Raw genomic sequence first — 19,017 nt, 5'->3', positions numbered from 1 at the left:
GTGTCAGATCCCAAATGTGGATCAGTGTCAGATCCCAAACACCAATCCTTTGGCAGATCCCATCCACTGCTTGTAAATAACCAGATCACTCCACACCATTTCACATTATACAAATTTTATGGGCAAATAATCAACTACTCCTGGTATGCTTCAGGGAAAAGCAATCTCAGGTGATTATCAATGAGCCTCCAAGACAAAAACCCTCTGAATTTCCCACTGGAACTGGAGCCAGCCCCAGGCTCAGGTGTGGCCATCAGCTACCTGTTATCACACATCCCAATGGTTTCTCAACAGTTGTTTACTCCTTTTCTCTCTCAGTCTCACACTGGCTTTTTAAGCAGGAGATAACAATTTCATAAACAGCTACAAGCAAGGTGAGCTTGAAGAAGCAAGGAGTGTCTTGTAGTCAAGAAACAAAACAAAAGCTCTTTTCCTTAGAATAATGGAGTGACACAGGCAGCACCAGCAATACTCACAGTTTTTTGCTTGGTGGTTTTGGGATTGGGGTTGTTGTTTTGGTCTTTTTGGTATGTGGTATGTTCCTATCATTACAGATACAATATAAGCAATAAATTTTCCCTATCAGTTTGTCTGAGTCAAGTCGTATGATTTCATGCCAAAACAGATCAGGCAAAACCAGAACAACAACTGAGAGATGAGAAGTAGGAACACCACCCAATGCAAGCATGACAGCAGGGAACTCAGGGGAAGGCTTTAAGGACAGAAAATGTCCAAAAAAACATGTCCAAACTGAAGGAAGCTGAAATGTAATTCCATGCAGCAGCACTTTTTAATGTTCTCTTTCCAAAATTAAAATCCTCACAACAGGAAGCAGATTTTTACTTGAAATGAATTCACTCATTGACAGAGAAGTGGAAATTTTTCAAGGCAGAGGTCCAAGGAGAAGACAACACCTACCTTCTTCCTTGGCATCCAAGCCTCTTGCTCACATCCCGCTGCAGGAGCCCTTCCAGAAGGGACTTCAGCTCGGGAGAAAAGGAATCCGGGAGCTCCACATTCTGTGGAGAAAGAAAGCACAAAGAGATATCCCATGATGGAAGTGGTTTGTTCTGCTTTTCTGGTCTCTGATGGTGTTTGGAAACAGCTCTCTGGGAGAGCAGGGGGTGCAGTTCCAGTTTTAGGGGAAATGGGAGCTCAGGGAACACGGGGATGTCGCTGAGGCCAGGCCTTACCACGGTGAGCGTCATCCGGTCGATCTCGTGCTTATCTTTGGTTTTGTGCTGCCTGAAAGGGCTGTGCCTGTGGAAAGAGGAAAAAGGATGTTAATAAATGTAAAGCCACGGTACATCAGGGTATTTCAGCTGTGGCAATGCTAGGGAAGAGTGGAGCATCCTATTAGTCCCATCCTTCCCCCTCATCAGTCCTGTCCTGCAGAACAATCTGATCCACAGGAAGGCGAGTAGGAAGTTGGGTAGTTCTTAAAAAGTGATCTGGCCTTAAAGATGTGCTTCAAATGCCTCACCAGTTACATCTATCTCCCAAAAACCTCAACACTTTCCAGCTAACAAGGAAAAACCCCGAGCAGCCATCATCCACAGGGATTTAAACCCAAGGATTTCTATAGGGAAGGTGAGCATGACCCACTGAACTCACCACTCCCCAGCATGGACAGTAAGGAGATAAGAGATCACAGATCCCACAGCATCAGCCACTGGAAAGATATCTGATGGTATCTTGTAAATTATCAGCTTCATCCCTTTCCTGCTTCATAATTCTGGTTTGAATTTGAATTTTCCTCTGAGCTATGGAAGACCGTGGCACATTAGAGATTTATCACACAGTCCCTCATGAAAGAAAGAAGCAGTATTGTAGTAAGAGATATTTTGATTACATTCAGGATATATTCCCTGCTTCTTTTCTTTAAAGTCTTGAGGGGATGATGTTTTTCACAATCAAAATGTTTTTCACTTATCAATTCCATTAATTAGCTATTCTAAAGCATTCTGGCTCACCACATGGCAGCGTGTACCAGCATGTTTCAGCTGGAGACCTGCTACTCCCAAGTTACTTTCCTTTTATTCTCAAAAATGTTCTGATTGATGGATGCAATGGATGGACCAGGACTTCAATTTTTCTCTTTTTAGTGTGACAGGTAAATGGTTCCCACACAGCCTCATGTACTTTGACAAGGATGCTCTGAGTAGATCAGGGAAGAAAATGATTCACTGGCGACTGATGGGCAGATTCTGTGCCAGACTAAATTTACCAAATACCAAGAAATGGCACCATGTGCCCAGCCCTTGTTTTGGGATGTGTTTAATTGGCTTCAGAACAGATGAGGAATAAGAGTTCATCGTGAATAATGCTCTGGCTTCTGGATGAGCACTGATGCCACCCTGAACGTCTCTGCCAGGGAGAATCACAGCCCAGAGACTGGCAATTTAAACACCACTTCTTTCTTTATTTGCACCCTTACATAGTCTGCTCTGTGCACAATTAATGTTAAATTGATACAGTTCTAGAGTTCAATTCACAAGTCACATTCTGACCTTCCTTTGTCATGTGTCTGCATGGAGATAAAAGCTTATAATTAATTATGTGTGAGGACACAGAATGACCTAATGATCAATCTTTACAGAGAAGCACTATAAAAAGCCTCAGATTTCTTCTGGTTTGCCATTAACAGTGAGAATGCCATTTTCAACAAGCATTTGCCCATCAGTGCTTGTTGACTGCTCAGATAAACCCCATGGCATTAATCAATTCTAGACATGTAAGTTTAATGAGAAGGTAATTGCTGGCAAAGCTGTAATTATCGTGTACCTTTGGACACAGATAAGGTAAATGGAAGGAGATCCACACTTTGTACCTGGCCCAAACCCTGCAGGAGGGAAGGCTGAGTAGCACAAAAAGGGACCAGTGCAGCCAAGATCTTCTCCACACCACCAGGTCTCAGCCTAACACAAAGCCCACGATTTAACAGGGCTGCTTAGAGCACTCCAAGGAGCAACATCACAGCACTTAAAACACTACCAGCTGCCAAAAGAGGACTCAACTGCTGCAAGAGCAGCTCAAGGAGCAGATGGAGGACCTGCCTTCCTCGTGCCCCACACCTGCAGCTGCTACAGCACCCAGGGCTTGCGTTTGGTTGGGTTTGGAAGAAAAAGCCTGGTTTTGTCTGACATGGGTCAGCACTGAGGGATCACTTCAGACAATCTGTCACACAGGATGGCCTGCTATTCCAAGGACACCCACAGAGGCTCCTGAAGGCAAGGCAGGAGCCCCACTCACCCCCTCAGCAGCTTGAAGAGCATGCAGCCCAGGGAGAACCAGTCGGCGCTGCTGTCGTAGGCTGTGCCCTTCTGCAGCACCTCGGGGGCCATGTACCCGTGGGTTCCTCTGCAGAGCACAAAACATTCATTACATCCAACATTATCATTGGCCAAAAAAAAAAAAAAAATCATTAAAAATTAATATTCTATCAATAAGACAGCCCAGTTTGGAAAGAATTAATTTTAACCATTTTATTTGGCTTCCAAAGGGGTTTCATGTGGCACTTGGGTGAGCACAGGACACTCCTGAACTCACCCCTGAGCACCACCAGGCATTGCTTTTAACCTTGACATGCTCAAAACATATGGACTGTTTTCAAGAAGCTACTGAATTGCAAATGTCTTAAGTGTGACAGGTTGGAGTTTCCTTTTTTGCATAAATTTCGAGACTAAATCAGGGCAATTGAGGACCCAAGAATAAAACATGCCAGGTAAGATGTGAATCCACACACAACTCCAGGAATTCAGATCCTAGTTAAATCCTGATGGCAAGAGGCAGAAAGGAACATAATTTGCCTTCAGTTCCATGAAGATCCAGAAAAGAGACACAATAAATCCAGGATTTTAGTCGGTTTGGGAATATTTAATTACCAGGTTGGGACAATTAAAGCAATCTGGTACTTTAACTCAGTCAGGTTCTTCTCTGAGCAGTGAATCATCCCGAAATAATGTGTCATCTCCCAGCCATGCCTACACATCAGCTGCTACAACTGTGCAGGAAAACAGGGAGAGGAGCCCAAAAAACCTCATTAGAGCCTCCAGCTCAGCAAGCCTGGGCCATACAAGTGTCATTCCTCCCCTTCAGGCAAAGTCAAGTCATAAAGACAAATTCAGGATGAATTTAGCACTACCTGTATGTGCAGCAAAGCTCCCAGACATAATACTTACACACTGGCATGTGGCTTCTTTTTGGAAAAGTCACAAGCCAGCCCAAGGTCTGATATCCTCACGTGCCCGTGTTCATCCAGCAGGATATTTGCAGGCTGGAAATCAACACAGGGAGGTGAGTGCTTGGTATTCCCCAGCTGACAACTGCAAACTCTCACAGCACAGCAACTCAAACATCAATACTCCCTGGTAATTGGTAATTGCCTTCTTTTATTTAACAGCAATGTACCAGGCACTTCCTAGATAAAAATCTACCTTCTCACAGAGCACTACCATCAACTCCACAGGTTATGAAATACTGAATAACAGAAGGGAATAACCAGGCAAGGTTTGAAACACAAAGCAGGTAATAAATGAATAATCCATTCTGGCCTCAAGCTGCTTTGGGTTTCTTCACAGCAGGGTCTGTGTGTGGCTCTTACACCTTTTATTCCCAGCCTCTGGGCAAACTTTCATCCCCTTGTGCTGTCACTTGGTCCAGGGACTCTTCTCTGGGACCTGTCCTCGATTTCCCAATTGTCAGTGAAACCCCTCAGCATCTCTCCTGCTGTTGTCCCCCATCTCACACACAAAGGCCTCTTTCAGGGCTCCCAGAAATGCAGTATATCCTCTAGATTATTCCCATCAGGGAGAGAAGTAACATTTCACAGGATTTACTGTGACCCCCAGGAAGCCTCTCCCAGGCTGGTTAAACTGGATAATGGCACAGATTAGAACGACTTTGAAAACTTATTACAGAAATCAGGCAGATAAAGAAATAATCCAGCCAAGGAAAGGTTTCAGGAAAGGTAATCCATGGAAGTTATCCAAGGCAGGCACCCAACAGCCATTACCTTCAGGTCTCTGTACACCACGAAGCGATTGTGCATGTGCTCTAACCCCAGGATGATTTCAGTAGCATAAAACCTCATCTCTTTTTCAGAAAACACTCCATGCTGGGAGAGGTGGTAGTGCAAATCTCCTCCTGAAATGAGAATTGAGATGTAATTAAGTGAACAGTAAAATCTCATCCTGCAGGCACCCAGGGTGACACTGTGGGGGAACAGCACAGCTTTTGTAGGTTCTTATCACCTGTGGAGCACACAGCCCCACCCTCTGCAAATCTGTGTGGTGACAAAATAGCTGAGAAAGTTCATGCAGAGATTTGATCAGTCTGAAACTCCACTTTAAAATGCATTTATTTCATACACATTTGCATTCAGTGACTAATCCAGAAGAGGATTTCCACACAAGCAAAGGCTGTACCACACATTGGTTTGTGGAGAGCTCAATAAATCAGCTCATAGGGCAGCCCAGGCTTGAGGGACCAACCACCTCAGCAATCCTGCCAAAATTTCTGTAATATCATCATCATCATCATCTGAACAAGTCTTGCTCACCATTCATGAGGTCCAGAATGAAGCAGAGCTTGTCAGGGGTGTGGAAGGCATAGGTCATACAGACTATAAAAGGACAGTCCTGCAAGGGAAGAGTAAAAAGCAAAGTGTGACTTAGGAAAGCTAAAAATACATCTGCTCTTTTCCCTGTGCTATTTGCCAGGATTCCCAAGTTCTCTCCTCGCTCCTGAAATGCAGCTACCCTGGTAACCCCTGTCCCCCCGTGAGGGCCCTGCCCAGGTGACAGGGAAGGTGTTTGGCCCCCCAGCAGCATTTCCAACAGAGGGATGTAAACACACCAGGCAGGAAGTTGGGATTCTGGAGCGTTACAATGCCCAGGAAGCAGCTACAGCAACATCCAGATCATGCAAAACCCGCAACACAAGGGTGGTGGGAGCAAGTTTAGGAGGTCAGAGCAGAGCAGCCAGGGCAGGGATGGGTTACACCCCACCTCCTGATGCACCTGAACCTCAATTCACCCCATATTTAAGCAGCCACAAGAAATTCCACTGGAAAAACACATCTTTGTTCCCAAGGTCTGCTCAGGTGCTGGCACCTCCATGACACACGTGCAAAACCCCAAGGCAGCAGCTGGCAGATGTTCCTCTGCACTGAGCTGTGCTGGATGCAAGGGCTAATTCGTAACTGTGGAATTGCTGAGGTTGGAGAAGCCCTGTAAGATGATGGAGTCCATCCCCCAGCACTGCCAAGGCCACCACTAACCCATGTCCCCAAGTGCCACATCCACACTGCTGTTAAATCCCTCCTGGGATGTGACTCCAACACTGGGCAGCTGTGCCAGGCCTGGAGAATCCTTTCCATGAAGAACAGACCTGCTTTGGTCCTGCTGGCCACACTACTGCTGATACAAGCCAGGAGGCTCCTGGCTAGAGACCAGGGGGTGCCTGTCACCTCATCACCTTCTCCAAAGCCATACAGGATGGAACCATGGACTGCTTTGGGTTGGGAGGGACCTCAAAGCTCATCTCATTCCAACCTCCTGCCAGGGGCAGGGACACCTTGATGGGAGGCTGTGGTACAAAAGCAGGGCTGTTTGGTGAGTCTGCAGAGATCCATTTGGGAATGGCTGGGCTGCAGGCCAGGCTGGGCTGCCCCATTCCACATCTGATCCCAAAGTGCCGAGGCCGGCAGGGAGACGATCCCAGAGGAGCCCAGGACACCCTGCAGGAAGCAGAGCGTGGCCTCACGTGACTCCAGCAATGAGGAAAACTCCTGGTGCTGCAGGATGGACAAGGGAAAGCTCTGGGAATCTCTGACAGGAACTCGCTCCCTTCCCAATTTAGAAACAGCAAAACACGGCGGCCTTGGGCAGCGCGGGCCGGCTCCGGAGAGAGGAAAGGGAGGGACAGGGACACTTCAGAGCCCCTTCATCCTTCCAGGAGGTTGAAATATAAAGGTTTCTAGACCTGACTGTAACCCCAGGGATCCCCACAGCGCCACATCCTTCCCTTCTCCAACCCCACTGCACTTTATGTTTTGCTCCCCACAAAAGCTCCCTGCAGAGGGGAGGGATGGGTGTGAAACACCTGCACAACATCCAGGAAAAAAAGCCAAATTCCTAAATGGCCCTAAAAATAAGGAGCCTGATGTGGTGTCTTAACACAAGATACCACCTCTGGTTATGAACTCTGTGTTGGGGATTATTGTAGCAGCCACTTAACTTCACAACAGCAGCTTTAGCAGAATTATTAACTTAATTTCCTGCATCGACTGGGTAATTCAGAAGTGTGCCCAAGCAGGGCTCCTAAATTTTCAGAGCAATCTAATTACCCAGAAGGATTTAGTGGTAGAATTTTTAAACACCACATGTAGACAAATAAAGAGGTTTTTCTACATCAGAACATAGCTTGCTTATATTTTTATGGATTTTAAAAATGAAAGTTATCTGGAAGTGTAAATGTGATGCATAACTCATTTTTGTGTGAGCATTCCTAATTTCATCGCTGCCTTTCATCCCTGCTCAACAGAGAGAAAAACTGTACTGCAGTTCTGTATTTTTCTCACACAAAATCCACAGCAAAAGAGTATTTTACAGCATAAAAATAATAATAAAAAAAAAAAACCACCATACAATTATTTTTTTAAAGGACACATAAAGCAATAAAACCTATTTCCCCAGGAGAGCAATTCTTCATTGCAGTCAAGTTTCTGCTCTAATGAAAATAAGCAACATTACGACATTAATGTGTGAATTAAGACCAGTTTGGAAAGAGTTCCTTACATCCAAACAATTCTGGACTGAGTCCAGAGAACTGCTGAAGTCAAATTTGTGGCAATAAATCATGTGGAAGGAAAAAAAAAAAAAAAGTATTACAGCAACCATAAAAAAAAAAAAATAGGAATGTGATATTTTAAAGACATTAGCACATTAAAAAGTGCTCTAGGAGGAAACATTTGGTTTTGGCTGTTCACTGAAAGCCAAGAACTCGTCTTTGGGGCACAAAGTGACGGCAAAATGGGGACAAAGGTGCTCAGAACAGCTGTGTCCCATTTTAACTGGAGGGCAGCTCTGTCCTGACATGCCACTCAAAGATGTGTCAGTCACTGACTGAAACACATGAAAACCAAGTTACCTGTTCTGCTCCAAAAAACAGATTATTGATCTCAGAGGGTTATTGCTCCCTGCTCATGATGGGTGGGAATCCCTGGAAAACAGGGCCCTCCAAGTGAGGATGTTCTGGTATTCTATTTATCATCCCTTGGAGGAAATCTTGAATCCAGCCATCAGTAAAATTATCTCAAGATCTGGGTAAGGAAGCTGAATTGATGGGGTTTTTTTAGAAAGAAAAAAAGCCACAACAGAGAGGAGCCACAGCCCTGAATGGCCCTTGGAATTGCAACAGACAGATGGAATGATCCCCTCCTACCCTCAGGAAAGGATTCATGGAATAACCACTCCCTTCCACAAGCACCTTGGGACCAGCTGGTTTCATAAGGTCCATCACTGCCTTGGTGATTTCCATGCTGCAGTTTTTGAACAGAAGTCAGGCCAAATACTGGCTACTACAGAAATTTAATATATTTTTCTTTTAACTGAAAGTAAAATCTTTTCCCTACTCTGTGACCTTCCAAGGATTTCACAATGCCTGTCCAGCCTGAAGGTCTCTGTGGGAGGGGAAGATGGGGCCTGTGTCTTGCAGAAGAGGAAACCCAAAGCTCAGTGACAGTTTGTCCCCGTTACACCACAGTGACACAGCAAAGGCACCAACGGACACTGAGCCCTGCAGAGCCCAGTTTGGTGCCACCAGGACCATCCAAGAGGCTCCAGATGCTCTGCAGAGGTTCCTGTTGTATTCCTGAACCCACTGGAAATGGGGCCATGGAAAGCTGCTCTCAGCACACAGCCATGACCGACTCCAGCATGGAGTCCCTGCTCCAGGAGTGCTGAGGAATTCCAGAGCTTGAGGTGGATGAACAGAACTGATTACACAGCCAGCTGTGTCATCTGCACAGCTGTTCTTATGCATTTTGCAGAGACATCTGGATTCCCAATTAAATGACTAATTGTACTGTGATGGACATCCCAGCTCCATTCTGCCCCGAGCAGCACAGAACTGTCCCCAGGCACACCATGTGCCACTGCAGCCTCCCAGCTTCTATTCAGGGATTGAAGGAATTCTCTTATTCCACCACCTTCAAAACCTGCCTCATTCTGCATATTCCAAGTGCTCCAGCCTCTCCTGCCCAGGTGTACCTGACCTGAATGAGCAGCACTTTGTACAAAACCTCTCTTCAAAGTCCTTCAGATTTCTGAGAATCTGAAAGAAATGTCACTCTAATGAGCTGATAATCCTTAACAAAAGAAACAAATGGTTCCTCCTGCTGCTCCTCCTGCTCAAAGCCTCAGTGTGTGCTGGCCTCTGAGAAAACTGCCTCCACCAGCAGCTCCTGAACTATTTTCTCTTTGAATCTCTAGACATGCAAATTCACATTCAGTGCTGGAGCCACAGAAACACAAAGTTAATGGGACAATTATTACTCATTTGCCTCAATTTCTGGTCTAGTCTCCTACTCCCCACTGGTTTTCAGGAACCCTGATACACGTGGACAAACCACGACCTATCTCTGGTGAAAACAGGTAACTTGTTCTCAAAGTCTGAAGGGATAAATCACACATCCCAGAATGGCTGGGGTTGGAAGGGACCTTAAAGTTCATCCAGTTCTACCCCTGCAAGGTAGGGACAATTTCCACTATCCCAGGTTGCTCCAAGCCCCTCCAACCTGGCCCTTGGGCACTTCCAGGGATGGAGCAGCCACAGCTTCTCCAGGCCAGGGCCTCATACCCTCACTGAATTCCTTCTTAATATCCCTCCAGCAGTGGGAATCCATTCTCCCTTGTCCAAGTCCCTCTCCAGCTCTCCTGGAGCCCCTTTAGGCACTGGAAGGAGCTCTAAGCTCTCCCTGGAGCCTTGGCTCCACTCATGGTGGCCGTGGCAGTGTGGAGATAATGCCTGGACTTGAGGACCTTCAAGGTCTGTCCCACAGAAAAGATCCTCTGATCTCTGGGGACACGGCCCTGGTGCCTCAGAACAAAGCCCACTGTTTGCTCCCTGCTGGGAATCCTGCTCCTTGCACAAGCCTGGAACAAAACCACCCAGGATCCCCACTCATCCCTCCCGTGTCTGCTGGGAACGGGGGCTGTGTTCCCACACTGAGTGTTTAATTCAAGCACTGCAAGGTGAGGGAAGTGAACCTTCCTGCCAGCATCATCCATAGCCATGGCAACCACAGTGTCACTGCAACGAGGACAGAGCCACCTCCAATCCTGCCTGGAATTTCTCAGAGCCCAACACACACCTCAGCCACCAGCCAGCGGCCCCAGGGCTGGGGAGCCAACACCAGGCAGGTTCTACACACACCACTGATGGTTTCCACTTTAGATTCTAATTAATCCACTTTTAATCCAGTTTATAAATAGAATAAATGGGCAGACTGGCCTGGTACAACTTGGCTCAGCTACAGGACACAGAAAACAAAAAGGGAAAAATTGGATATCAGAGTAACAGGAAAGGGAAGATGAACTGGAGTCTTGTCTGCACTAGCACTTTAGATTCCACAAAGTACTATCTAACTATAGTTAAAAATATATAGAAAAAAAAAAAAGAATCTTTTTACAAGACAGAATCGTGTTTTGGAAAAGTTTCAAACAAAAATACTTAAAAAAGGATATTTAAAAAGTCAGGAGGGTGGGAGGATGAATTACCTCAGAAATGGGCACCCCCTCAAGCCTCTGCAGCAAGGATGCTCATTCTGTAGGACCCAAACTGATCAAGCAAGTTTGGTTTTCCCTTCTCATTTCAGACACATTGCAAGAATCAGGGGGAGGGCTCCAGTGGGGGTTAATTTTTGCATCTCACTCAACGGAATTGATGGAATATGCATTATATGTAACAGCTTTTACATTATATGGAAGAAAGAAAGAATAACACAGTGATACTTACTCCTGTACTGACAAGAGACAGCATAATTCTTTCATTTAAGGCTAATGTTTCTCCTTGCTTCATTTTGATTCTCTTCTTATCTAAACATTTCATTGCATACCTGAAAAAAAAAAACCAAAACAACCACTCAGAAAAAGCACCAAAAATCTCCTCTATCAGAACTATTCACTGGCAGTCAGGCCATGCACATTTACAGGATCTTGAAAGCAAGCTTAAGCAAAGTCTTAAACCCAGGACTAAAAACATCATTTCAGGCTAAATACAAAACTTCCAAAAAATCTCCCAGAATTAACATATTTCCAGCAGAAGCCTCCTGACAGAGAAATGTGCTTTAACAAATAATTCCATGTCCAAACCATCACAGTGAGATAGGAATTACACAACATATATTCATTTTCTCATACCTACAAGCAATGATCTGCCATAGGAATTAAATAACAGAAACTCTGTTATGGTTCAATTTAATTCCAACAGTTTCAGCTCCACCAGGAAAGCAATATCTTGAACACACACTGAGTCTTATATATATATATATATATATATATATTTATTATTTTTTTACTTAATTTTCTTTCTACTCAGAAAAAGGTCAGATACACACAAGAAAGCTTTTTTAGTCTTCTACCATCTGTGCTACACAAATTAATAAAATTTTGCTCACAAAGGATGTTACCCTAACAACCACCAACCACAGGAGGATATGATACAGGCTGGGTATTTTTCCAAGACGTTGTGGGGTGCTCATTAATAGACATCAGTGAGAAGGACACGTGTGTTCCTCCACAGAAGACTCCTAGACATGGGAACCCATGGATTTTTAGGAAAACACCAAATTACAGCAGTGCTTTAATGCCCATCCCCATCCAGCTCTGGGGCCTCACCTTGGCTGCAGCTCCCTGAAACAGCCACGTCATTCCTGACATCAGTGTGTTGGGAGCGGGGGAGTGAGGGTGAATTTTAAGTTTCCAGGCTGGGAATATATTCATGTGTTCTTGCTGAGGAGTCTGTGAAGGGTGAGTAAAAATGAGCCCTAACCCTGCCCTGATTGGAGAGTGGCACTGGGGATGTTCAAGGCTGATGGAAATCACAGAATCACTGAATAGTTTGGGTGGGAAGAGACCTTAAATTCATGGGCAGGGACACCTTCCACTATCCCAGGTTGCTCCAAGTCCTGTCCAACCCAGCCTTGGACACTTCCAGAGATGGGGCAGCCACAGTTTCTCTTGGAACCCGTCCCAAATCAAGTCTGTGGCTGTCCTGCTGTCCCTGGAATGCTGCTTCTGGCCCCTCTGGAGGTGCTGGCAGGGGTGGCTGGCAGAAGCCTGAGGTGTGTGGGTGCTCAGTGAACGCTGCTGGTGTTACCTGGGAGGGAGGGGAGGCTCCCCACGCTGCTGGCAGGCTCCAATGCAGCACAGGCAGCCATCTACAGGGGATGGCACCTGGGTCAGGGATGGGAACACAGGGTTTGGATCAAGAAGAACTAAACCAAACCTCTACCCAGAAGCTGAACCTCATCTTAATTTTTGCTTCAAATTTGAAAGAGAAGGTTGGTTTTCCTGCATTTCGCTTCTCTTTGCTCTATTTATATCTGATAAAACCTGTCCTTCGCTTCACTTTTCCTGTCCTTCTCACTTCCCAAGGGTTTATCCACCTCCTGCCAGAGCCCTGCTCAGACATGGAGATGGCTGGGACTCTGAGAACTGCCTGCTGAGCGTGCCTCAAGCTAAATAAAATGTTTATTTTTGTACATGGACAAATGAGTGAATTGTACATGGACAAAAAGTACCAAAGCAAGAATAAAGCCAGCGTTGTTAGTAAGAGTATTAATATAAATACTTGAAGTCACTGCAGAAATACTGAATATAATAATAGCAACATTAAGATGTCTTCCACTTGTTAAGAGTCAGAAGTTTATTATTAACAAGGATGTCAAGCACACACAAGAGTCAGCTGGAACCAGACACAGGGCACCTCACACATGCCCTGCTCACATGGAAGGAAAATGTTTAAGGATGGGCTGTGGACTAAAATTGTCAGGAGAAAAGCAAGATGGAAGGGTGGGGTGTAAATAAAGAAATGGATTGACATTGAGACCAACTGGTTAAATCCATGCCCAGATGTTCAGATCAGAACACAATGGGACAATGATGCCTAGGAATGGAAATCTGATGATCAGGGAAGGTGTGTGAATGGTAAGACCACAAAAAGAATAAAAAAACCACCCAGGGCTGACCCTGGTGCTCCCACAGAGAGCTCTGGGAAGCACAAGTGCAGAATGGGATATCCCCTTCCAAATGGGATCACTGCTTTCACCACACATGGCACTGATGCCTGGAACCAGGAACAGCACACTGGGAATGGGCTCTGACCCAAGGAACTGTTGGAGCACACACCTGATTTTAACACATGGGCATTTTCCACTGGTTTTGACAGGATATTTCCATGTGCCCAGGAGCTGTGTGAGACTGAGCCCCTGCATGGCATGGAACAGGATCCAAGAGCAAACTGCAGTGAGCCAGGAATCAGAACCTCTGGGGATGAAACTTCATTACAAAGAACTTTACAGCAATGTGATGCTGCTCTACAGTGATTTCCTAAGAAAGGATTGGAAGGATTTCCTCAATAGTCCAGAGTTTACAATCACCTCTGCCATAGAGTGTGTGATACTCACATTTTTCCAGTGTCTGCTTTTCTGCAGCCGTACACTTCACCAAATCCCCCTCTTCCTATTATTCTATGTACACTAAAATCATTCATAGTCAGCTGCAAATGGAAACAGAAACAACAAAACAAGACCTTCATTTTTCCAGCATTAAAAAAAACTTACTGTGAAAACATCTAAATGATCCATGAATGTGTTGAGATCCTCAACTGTAATTCAACAGCATTTATTGTGTTGGAAAAGGAGCCCCTTATTGTTGATATTTCCATGTACTTGGAAGCACTACAGCACAAAGTAGCAATAAGGGGAATGAGGCTGCTGCTCCCAAAAACTGCCAGTCTCATTCTGGGCTATTTCTGCAGCCCAAGTTGTCACAGAGAAGTGCAGAGGGACAAAAGCAGAGGCTGAGGGAAGGAGCTCAGAGGGTGCTGGGGTCACAGCAGGACTGGAGTGGGAAAGGGACGTGGACAGGGATCAGGGCTGATAAAGAGCAGCAATTCTGGCAGTTCAGCTCTTTCAGCCATTAAAAAATCAAAATTCTATTAACTGAGGAAGGCAGAGGGGACGTCCAGACAGGAATCATCAGGGCTGTGCCTAAGAATAGCAGAGCAGTGACATCCACCACCCTCCTTAATGAGGCCTTTGCAGAGCAGGATTCAAAACTGAACATTCTCTTTCCTGTATCAGCCTCTGACAAGATAAATATACTTGTAAGTACTTACATGAATATTTAGCTCTACATTTTTCCATTGACAAAATCTAGTAAACTTGTCACTGCAAAAGAAAAAAAAAAAAAAGTTTAAAAGTTGTCTGAGACTATTGTGTAGAGTATTACAGGAAATGTCAAGACTCTGATATTTAAAATCTAGTCTGAGCTAGGGCGTGGGGTGGTATTTAATAAATGACAGCCTTCCTTTCACCAACTGTAATCTTACCCCCACCAAGAAAAACAATTCCTAGGCAGAGCACACTCCATGTTCTGCATCCTTGGGAGAGAAAGAGAGCAGATAACCTTATCCCTGGCAGTGCTCAGTGTGTCCCCACATCTCTCTTGCATGGTTTTCAACCGTTCAAAGATGGTTTTCAATTTTTAAACAACTACGTTTGGAGCTAACAAACATTTAAATTACATCAAGAGAAAGATAATTATAAGAAAACACAGGCAGCTCGATTTATGTTAATGAACCTCCATATACTCCAAGGAACATTTTAAACTCATTTTATCTTAAAATAGGGAAAACATCAGCAATACCACAGGCTTTGGAAAAAAAAAAAGAATAAAACAGTTGCTTATTCCTACATGAATAATTAAGTATTTATTTTCAAAGTAAGAAATAACAGTTTTATGGAGGCATTTTTATAATTATCACAGAATGGCACCAAACCAGTTTAGAAAATGGATTTGGGTGTTCCTGGGTGGCAGCTGAGCTTTCCAGAGCCAGACACAGGAGCAGGAAAGGGCTGCTCTGCAGAGCCAGACATGTGCCTGCAATTCTTTATTACACCTTCATTTCGAGGGGTCCAGCCCCAAACCACCAGGGCTGGGTCTCCCAGTCCCACACCAGAGATGGGCACTCACAGAACACCCCCAAAACCCCAGCTCTGCCTTTTCACAGCCCAAACTCCAAGCTCTCCCTGCTGAGACTGAGAAATCCCTCAGCTTTCCAGCTGTTCCACTCACACATCCCTACACTGATCAGGATATCCCACAAAGCTGGGTATTTACAGAGCTTGCTGAGAAACTCCATTTGATTAATCATGCATTAATACACATTTTTAGCCTTATTTATAGCAGTACTGAAAGGATCTCCCTTCCCACTACACTAGGCAGATAATTCAGGTAATATTCCCTGTTCATACCTTTCCATAAATTTTTGAAATATTTTTCCTCGGAGACTATCACAAATTTCTTCTATATATGGCTAAAAAGGGTGAGGAAACACAATTAGTATTTAAGCAGACAATAAATGGATTTTTTCAGTCCCATCCATTATATAGTTGGCCCCACACAGCTCCTGGGTTGTCCTCAAGAACCCTCAACAAAGGATTTTAGCTTTATTTGGCTTTTGGAATGTGAGCAGGTGCCCTGAAGTCAAACACAAAATATTTCTGTGAGCTAGAAAACCTTAAGGGGTGTGAGGGCAAAAAGTTCTTTCAAATGTATTTAAACAATAAATTGTCACCCCTGTGGAACCCAAACTTCCCAGAGCTGCTCCCTCATCTTTGTGGTGCTTCTCCCCTCTCTGCCCTCTGAGAGATCAGCACCTTGAAACCACAGGTGACTTTTTCCAGGGAAATCCCTTCCCTGGGTGTGTGATGGCCCAACCTTCCCCCAGTTAGTGCTGAGACATCACCCAGAACTGCTATCACCACTTCCCAGCTCATGGCAACAGCCAGAACAGCTCAGGAGCACGAGAGACACCAGCCAGGGGCAACCTCCACATTTTTTCAGCATATAAAAATACATCAGATTTGGATAAAAGACATTTAAGCTTACAAACACCCCCACGATGGGTAAGACAATTTCTCCACTGTTGCAGCTCAGTTCACCCTGACAGGATGAGCATATTCCTGATGGAAAGTGATTTACTCTAAATCATTTAATGGCTTAAAATTACACAACTATAAAAACTCTTCTGTTCACACACCAAGGTATAGTTTGCTTTTCTAAATGTGCTTGAAAATATTATAGATAAGAAGAGTAAATTGTAATTTTGACTTGGAAAAGCATTTCAGTCCCACTTACAGCACAGAATATGTACCAGTCCCATTTATTCTGTCTCTTTAAACAATATCTAGAAAGTCACTTTCTGTCACAGAAGCTGAATGTTCAGACTGTGAAAGCTCACCTGGAAAAGGCTGGCTGGCACTTGTTTCTTGGCTAAATGTGTTTGTACATGATCTACAGCTTGCTTTGAGAAAGGCTTTTGGAAAAGAAAAAGGAAGATTTCAAACAGTTGGAACTGTCAGGAGTTTCATTTCAGGTCACAGCACTGTTTTTCTTTTCCCCAAATGGAAACACCGACCCCAAGGAGAATCAATAGGGCCTCCCACAGGTATTGTGTGAAACGTGCAGAATGATCCAGGTAACAGGATTATTCCAAAGCAGAAAGGCAGGAGAGGGGAGGATGAGGAGGAGGAAGGTAAAAATCAAAGAGGGTGATGATCCTCCTTTAACAAATCCATGAAAAATCCCATTTACAGGCACAGCTCCAGAGCCAGCAGCAGACATGGACTTTTTACTAATAAAATAATGCATTTTGGGGAAAAAAAAAAACCAAAACAACAAACTAGATGCTTAAACCCTCCACCCAAAGCATGATACCACCAGGCTACAACAAATCCTTCTTTCAAATGAGAACATGTGAAACTGTTAAGAAGAGATCAAACCTCAGCTGGAGGAAATAATGTGTCTTTTCAGTGACTTTAGCCACATCTCTATATACACACCTTGCATTTATTTCATCCTTTTGGAAACAGATATTTAGTCTAAAGAAACATAAACCAGAAAAATCTGCTGATACTTCCTTTGTGTGCCACTAAGTTAAATGAAGATTGCAGCACGCAAATTACACCTCAAAAATAATTAAAAAAAAATTTAAAAAAAGCATCATTCTGGATTTCAAAGGTGAATCCAGAGCAGCCTGTGGATGGAACAGCAGATGTTCCTGCTGCCAGGCAGGGGGAAAGGGCAGGATACCCACGTGGGAACAGGAGAGCAGCTCCTTCATGATGTAGGTGTCGTAGATCTGCCGGCTCCGCGACAGCCGCTCCTCCTCCGAGTCCAGCTTCTCGTACTCCTTGATCTGCAGCACAAGGACAAGCACACACCTCACATTTTCTAGTGGTTTCTCCCTCAAAACAGGACTTTGGCTGAAGTTTTATTTTATTATTTTCTTTATTGATGAAAAAAATCACCTGCAACAGCAGTTACAGATGGGATTTTCCTCTAATATTGGAATTTTCCAGCCATGGCACAGCTGCCCAGGGCACTGGTGGAGTCCCCATCCCTGCAGGGATTTAACTGTGGCACTTGGGGACATGCTCAGTGGTGGCCTTGGCAGTGCTGAGTGAACAGGGGGGCTCGATGGGCTGAGAGGGCTCTTCCAACCCAAAAATTCCCTGATCACAGCACATCGGGCACAGATGTCCAAGAAAAAATATAAAGCACATTTCAGAATGTTCACACAGCTCAGCTACACCGTGGATCTGAACCCTAAAGGTGGCTAAAAGACAGCTTTACAAAATACATCATGTCTCCTCAGGTGTGCTGTAAGAGATCAGCACGTTCCAGCTGAAACAGCAATCCCAGAAAATTCATTTACAGAACAAAACCTGACCATCAGCTCCAGAACAAAAAGTTCACTGAGTCCACAGGTCCTCTGGAGCGTATTAAAGGAAAGAGTTCTTCCAGGAATGACAAAATGTAAAAAAAACATGCAAGGGGAAAGACTCAGCTGTGACTTCCTGGACTTCCCCAGCCTGAGAAGTGCTGGAATGCAGATACCTGGCAGTGAGCAGATCTGCTCTGTGCCACAGAATGCCAGGATTGCTTAGGTTAGGAAAAAATCCTCCAAGATCATCAAATCCAATTATCAAGAGACAAACTGGAATCAACCTACCTCTGGAGGTGGAACATTAATTAAACTCAGTATCTTTCTAGCTGTACTCCTCTTGTTTGCTGACATGATAAGGCACCAGTCCCACCCCGATTTGCCATCTGTGCTGCTTCCCCCTTGATACCAATTTATAATTAAAATGACTCAAAACGTCTTTGCCCAAGAAACACTTTTAATTAATGCAATGACACAAAATAATTAGCAGTACAGGAGGGAAGCCTGATGGATATCTGATTGTTTTATTTGAGTACAACCTCCTGTCCCTCAATGTTTGGTTGTTAAAGGACTCAACTCCCCAGCCAGTGTTGAGAGGTCTCCCCCAGAGATCAAAAGGATCTCCTCAAAAACTGGGATCAGAGTGAATTTGTTTTCAAGTATTTAGAAGCTCTTTTGTTTTTTTTCCTTTTTTTTCCTTTTTTTTCCTCTACTTTTTCTTTTTAATTCCTTTTCTTTTCCTTCTGAAACTGATCAGGATGAATCACTCATCCTGTTAAATGCCTGATCGTGACTCCAGCTGCAGTGATATGAAATCCCTGGAGTACGGAGCTCTTCTACATCAAGCGATTTTTAATGTAGCAATGTACTCAGATTATTCTATGTGTAATAAATGCAGCAAGTAAATCAAATATATAAAAAAAAGGAAAAGCTCCTGGATCCGGTATGTCACAGAGGAAAACACAATGAACCTCTCTTTAAATATCTTTAATGGGATTTTTC

The 19,017-nt window shown here is 44.4% G+C and overlaps 1 protein-coding gene across 1 annotated transcript in view; it reads right to left on the bottom strand.

Annotated features, from left to right (window-relative positions):
* Window positions 1-19,017, bottom strand: part of GRK3 (G protein-coupled receptor kinase 3) — a 59,776-nt gene that overhangs the window by 12,032 nt on the left and 28,727 nt on the right. The window contains exons 4-15 of the mRNA XM_015644240.3: window positions 17,386-17,487; window positions 16,531-16,605; window positions 15,542-15,603; window positions 14,404-14,455; window positions 13,691-13,782; window positions 11,020-11,119; window positions 5,561-5,639; window positions 5,015-5,145; window positions 4,182-4,276; window positions 3,253-3,360; window positions 1,194-1,260; window positions 919-1,019 (exon numbers count right to left, since the gene is read on the bottom strand). Of these exons, the coding sequence (XP_015499726.1) occupies window positions 919-1,019; window positions 1,194-1,260; window positions 3,253-3,360; window positions 4,182-4,276; window positions 5,015-5,145; window positions 5,561-5,639; window positions 11,020-11,119; window positions 13,691-13,782; window positions 14,404-14,455; window positions 15,542-15,603; window positions 16,531-16,605; window positions 17,386-17,487 (1,064 nt within the window). The remainder of the gene's footprint in view (window positions 1-918; window positions 1,020-1,193; window positions 1,261-3,252; window positions 3,361-4,181; window positions 4,277-5,014; window positions 5,146-5,560; window positions 5,640-11,019; window positions 11,120-13,690; window positions 13,783-14,403; window positions 14,456-15,541; window positions 15,604-16,530; window positions 16,606-17,385; window positions 17,488-19,017) is intronic.

Source organism: Parus major, chromosome 15, assembly GCF_001522545.3.
Source record: "Parus major isolate Abel chromosome 15, Parus_major1.1, whole genome shotgun sequence".
NCBI lineage: Eukaryota > Metazoa > Chordata > Aves > Passeriformes > Paridae > Parus > Parus major.
This window is presented reverse-complemented; position numbering and strand designations above follow the sequence as displayed.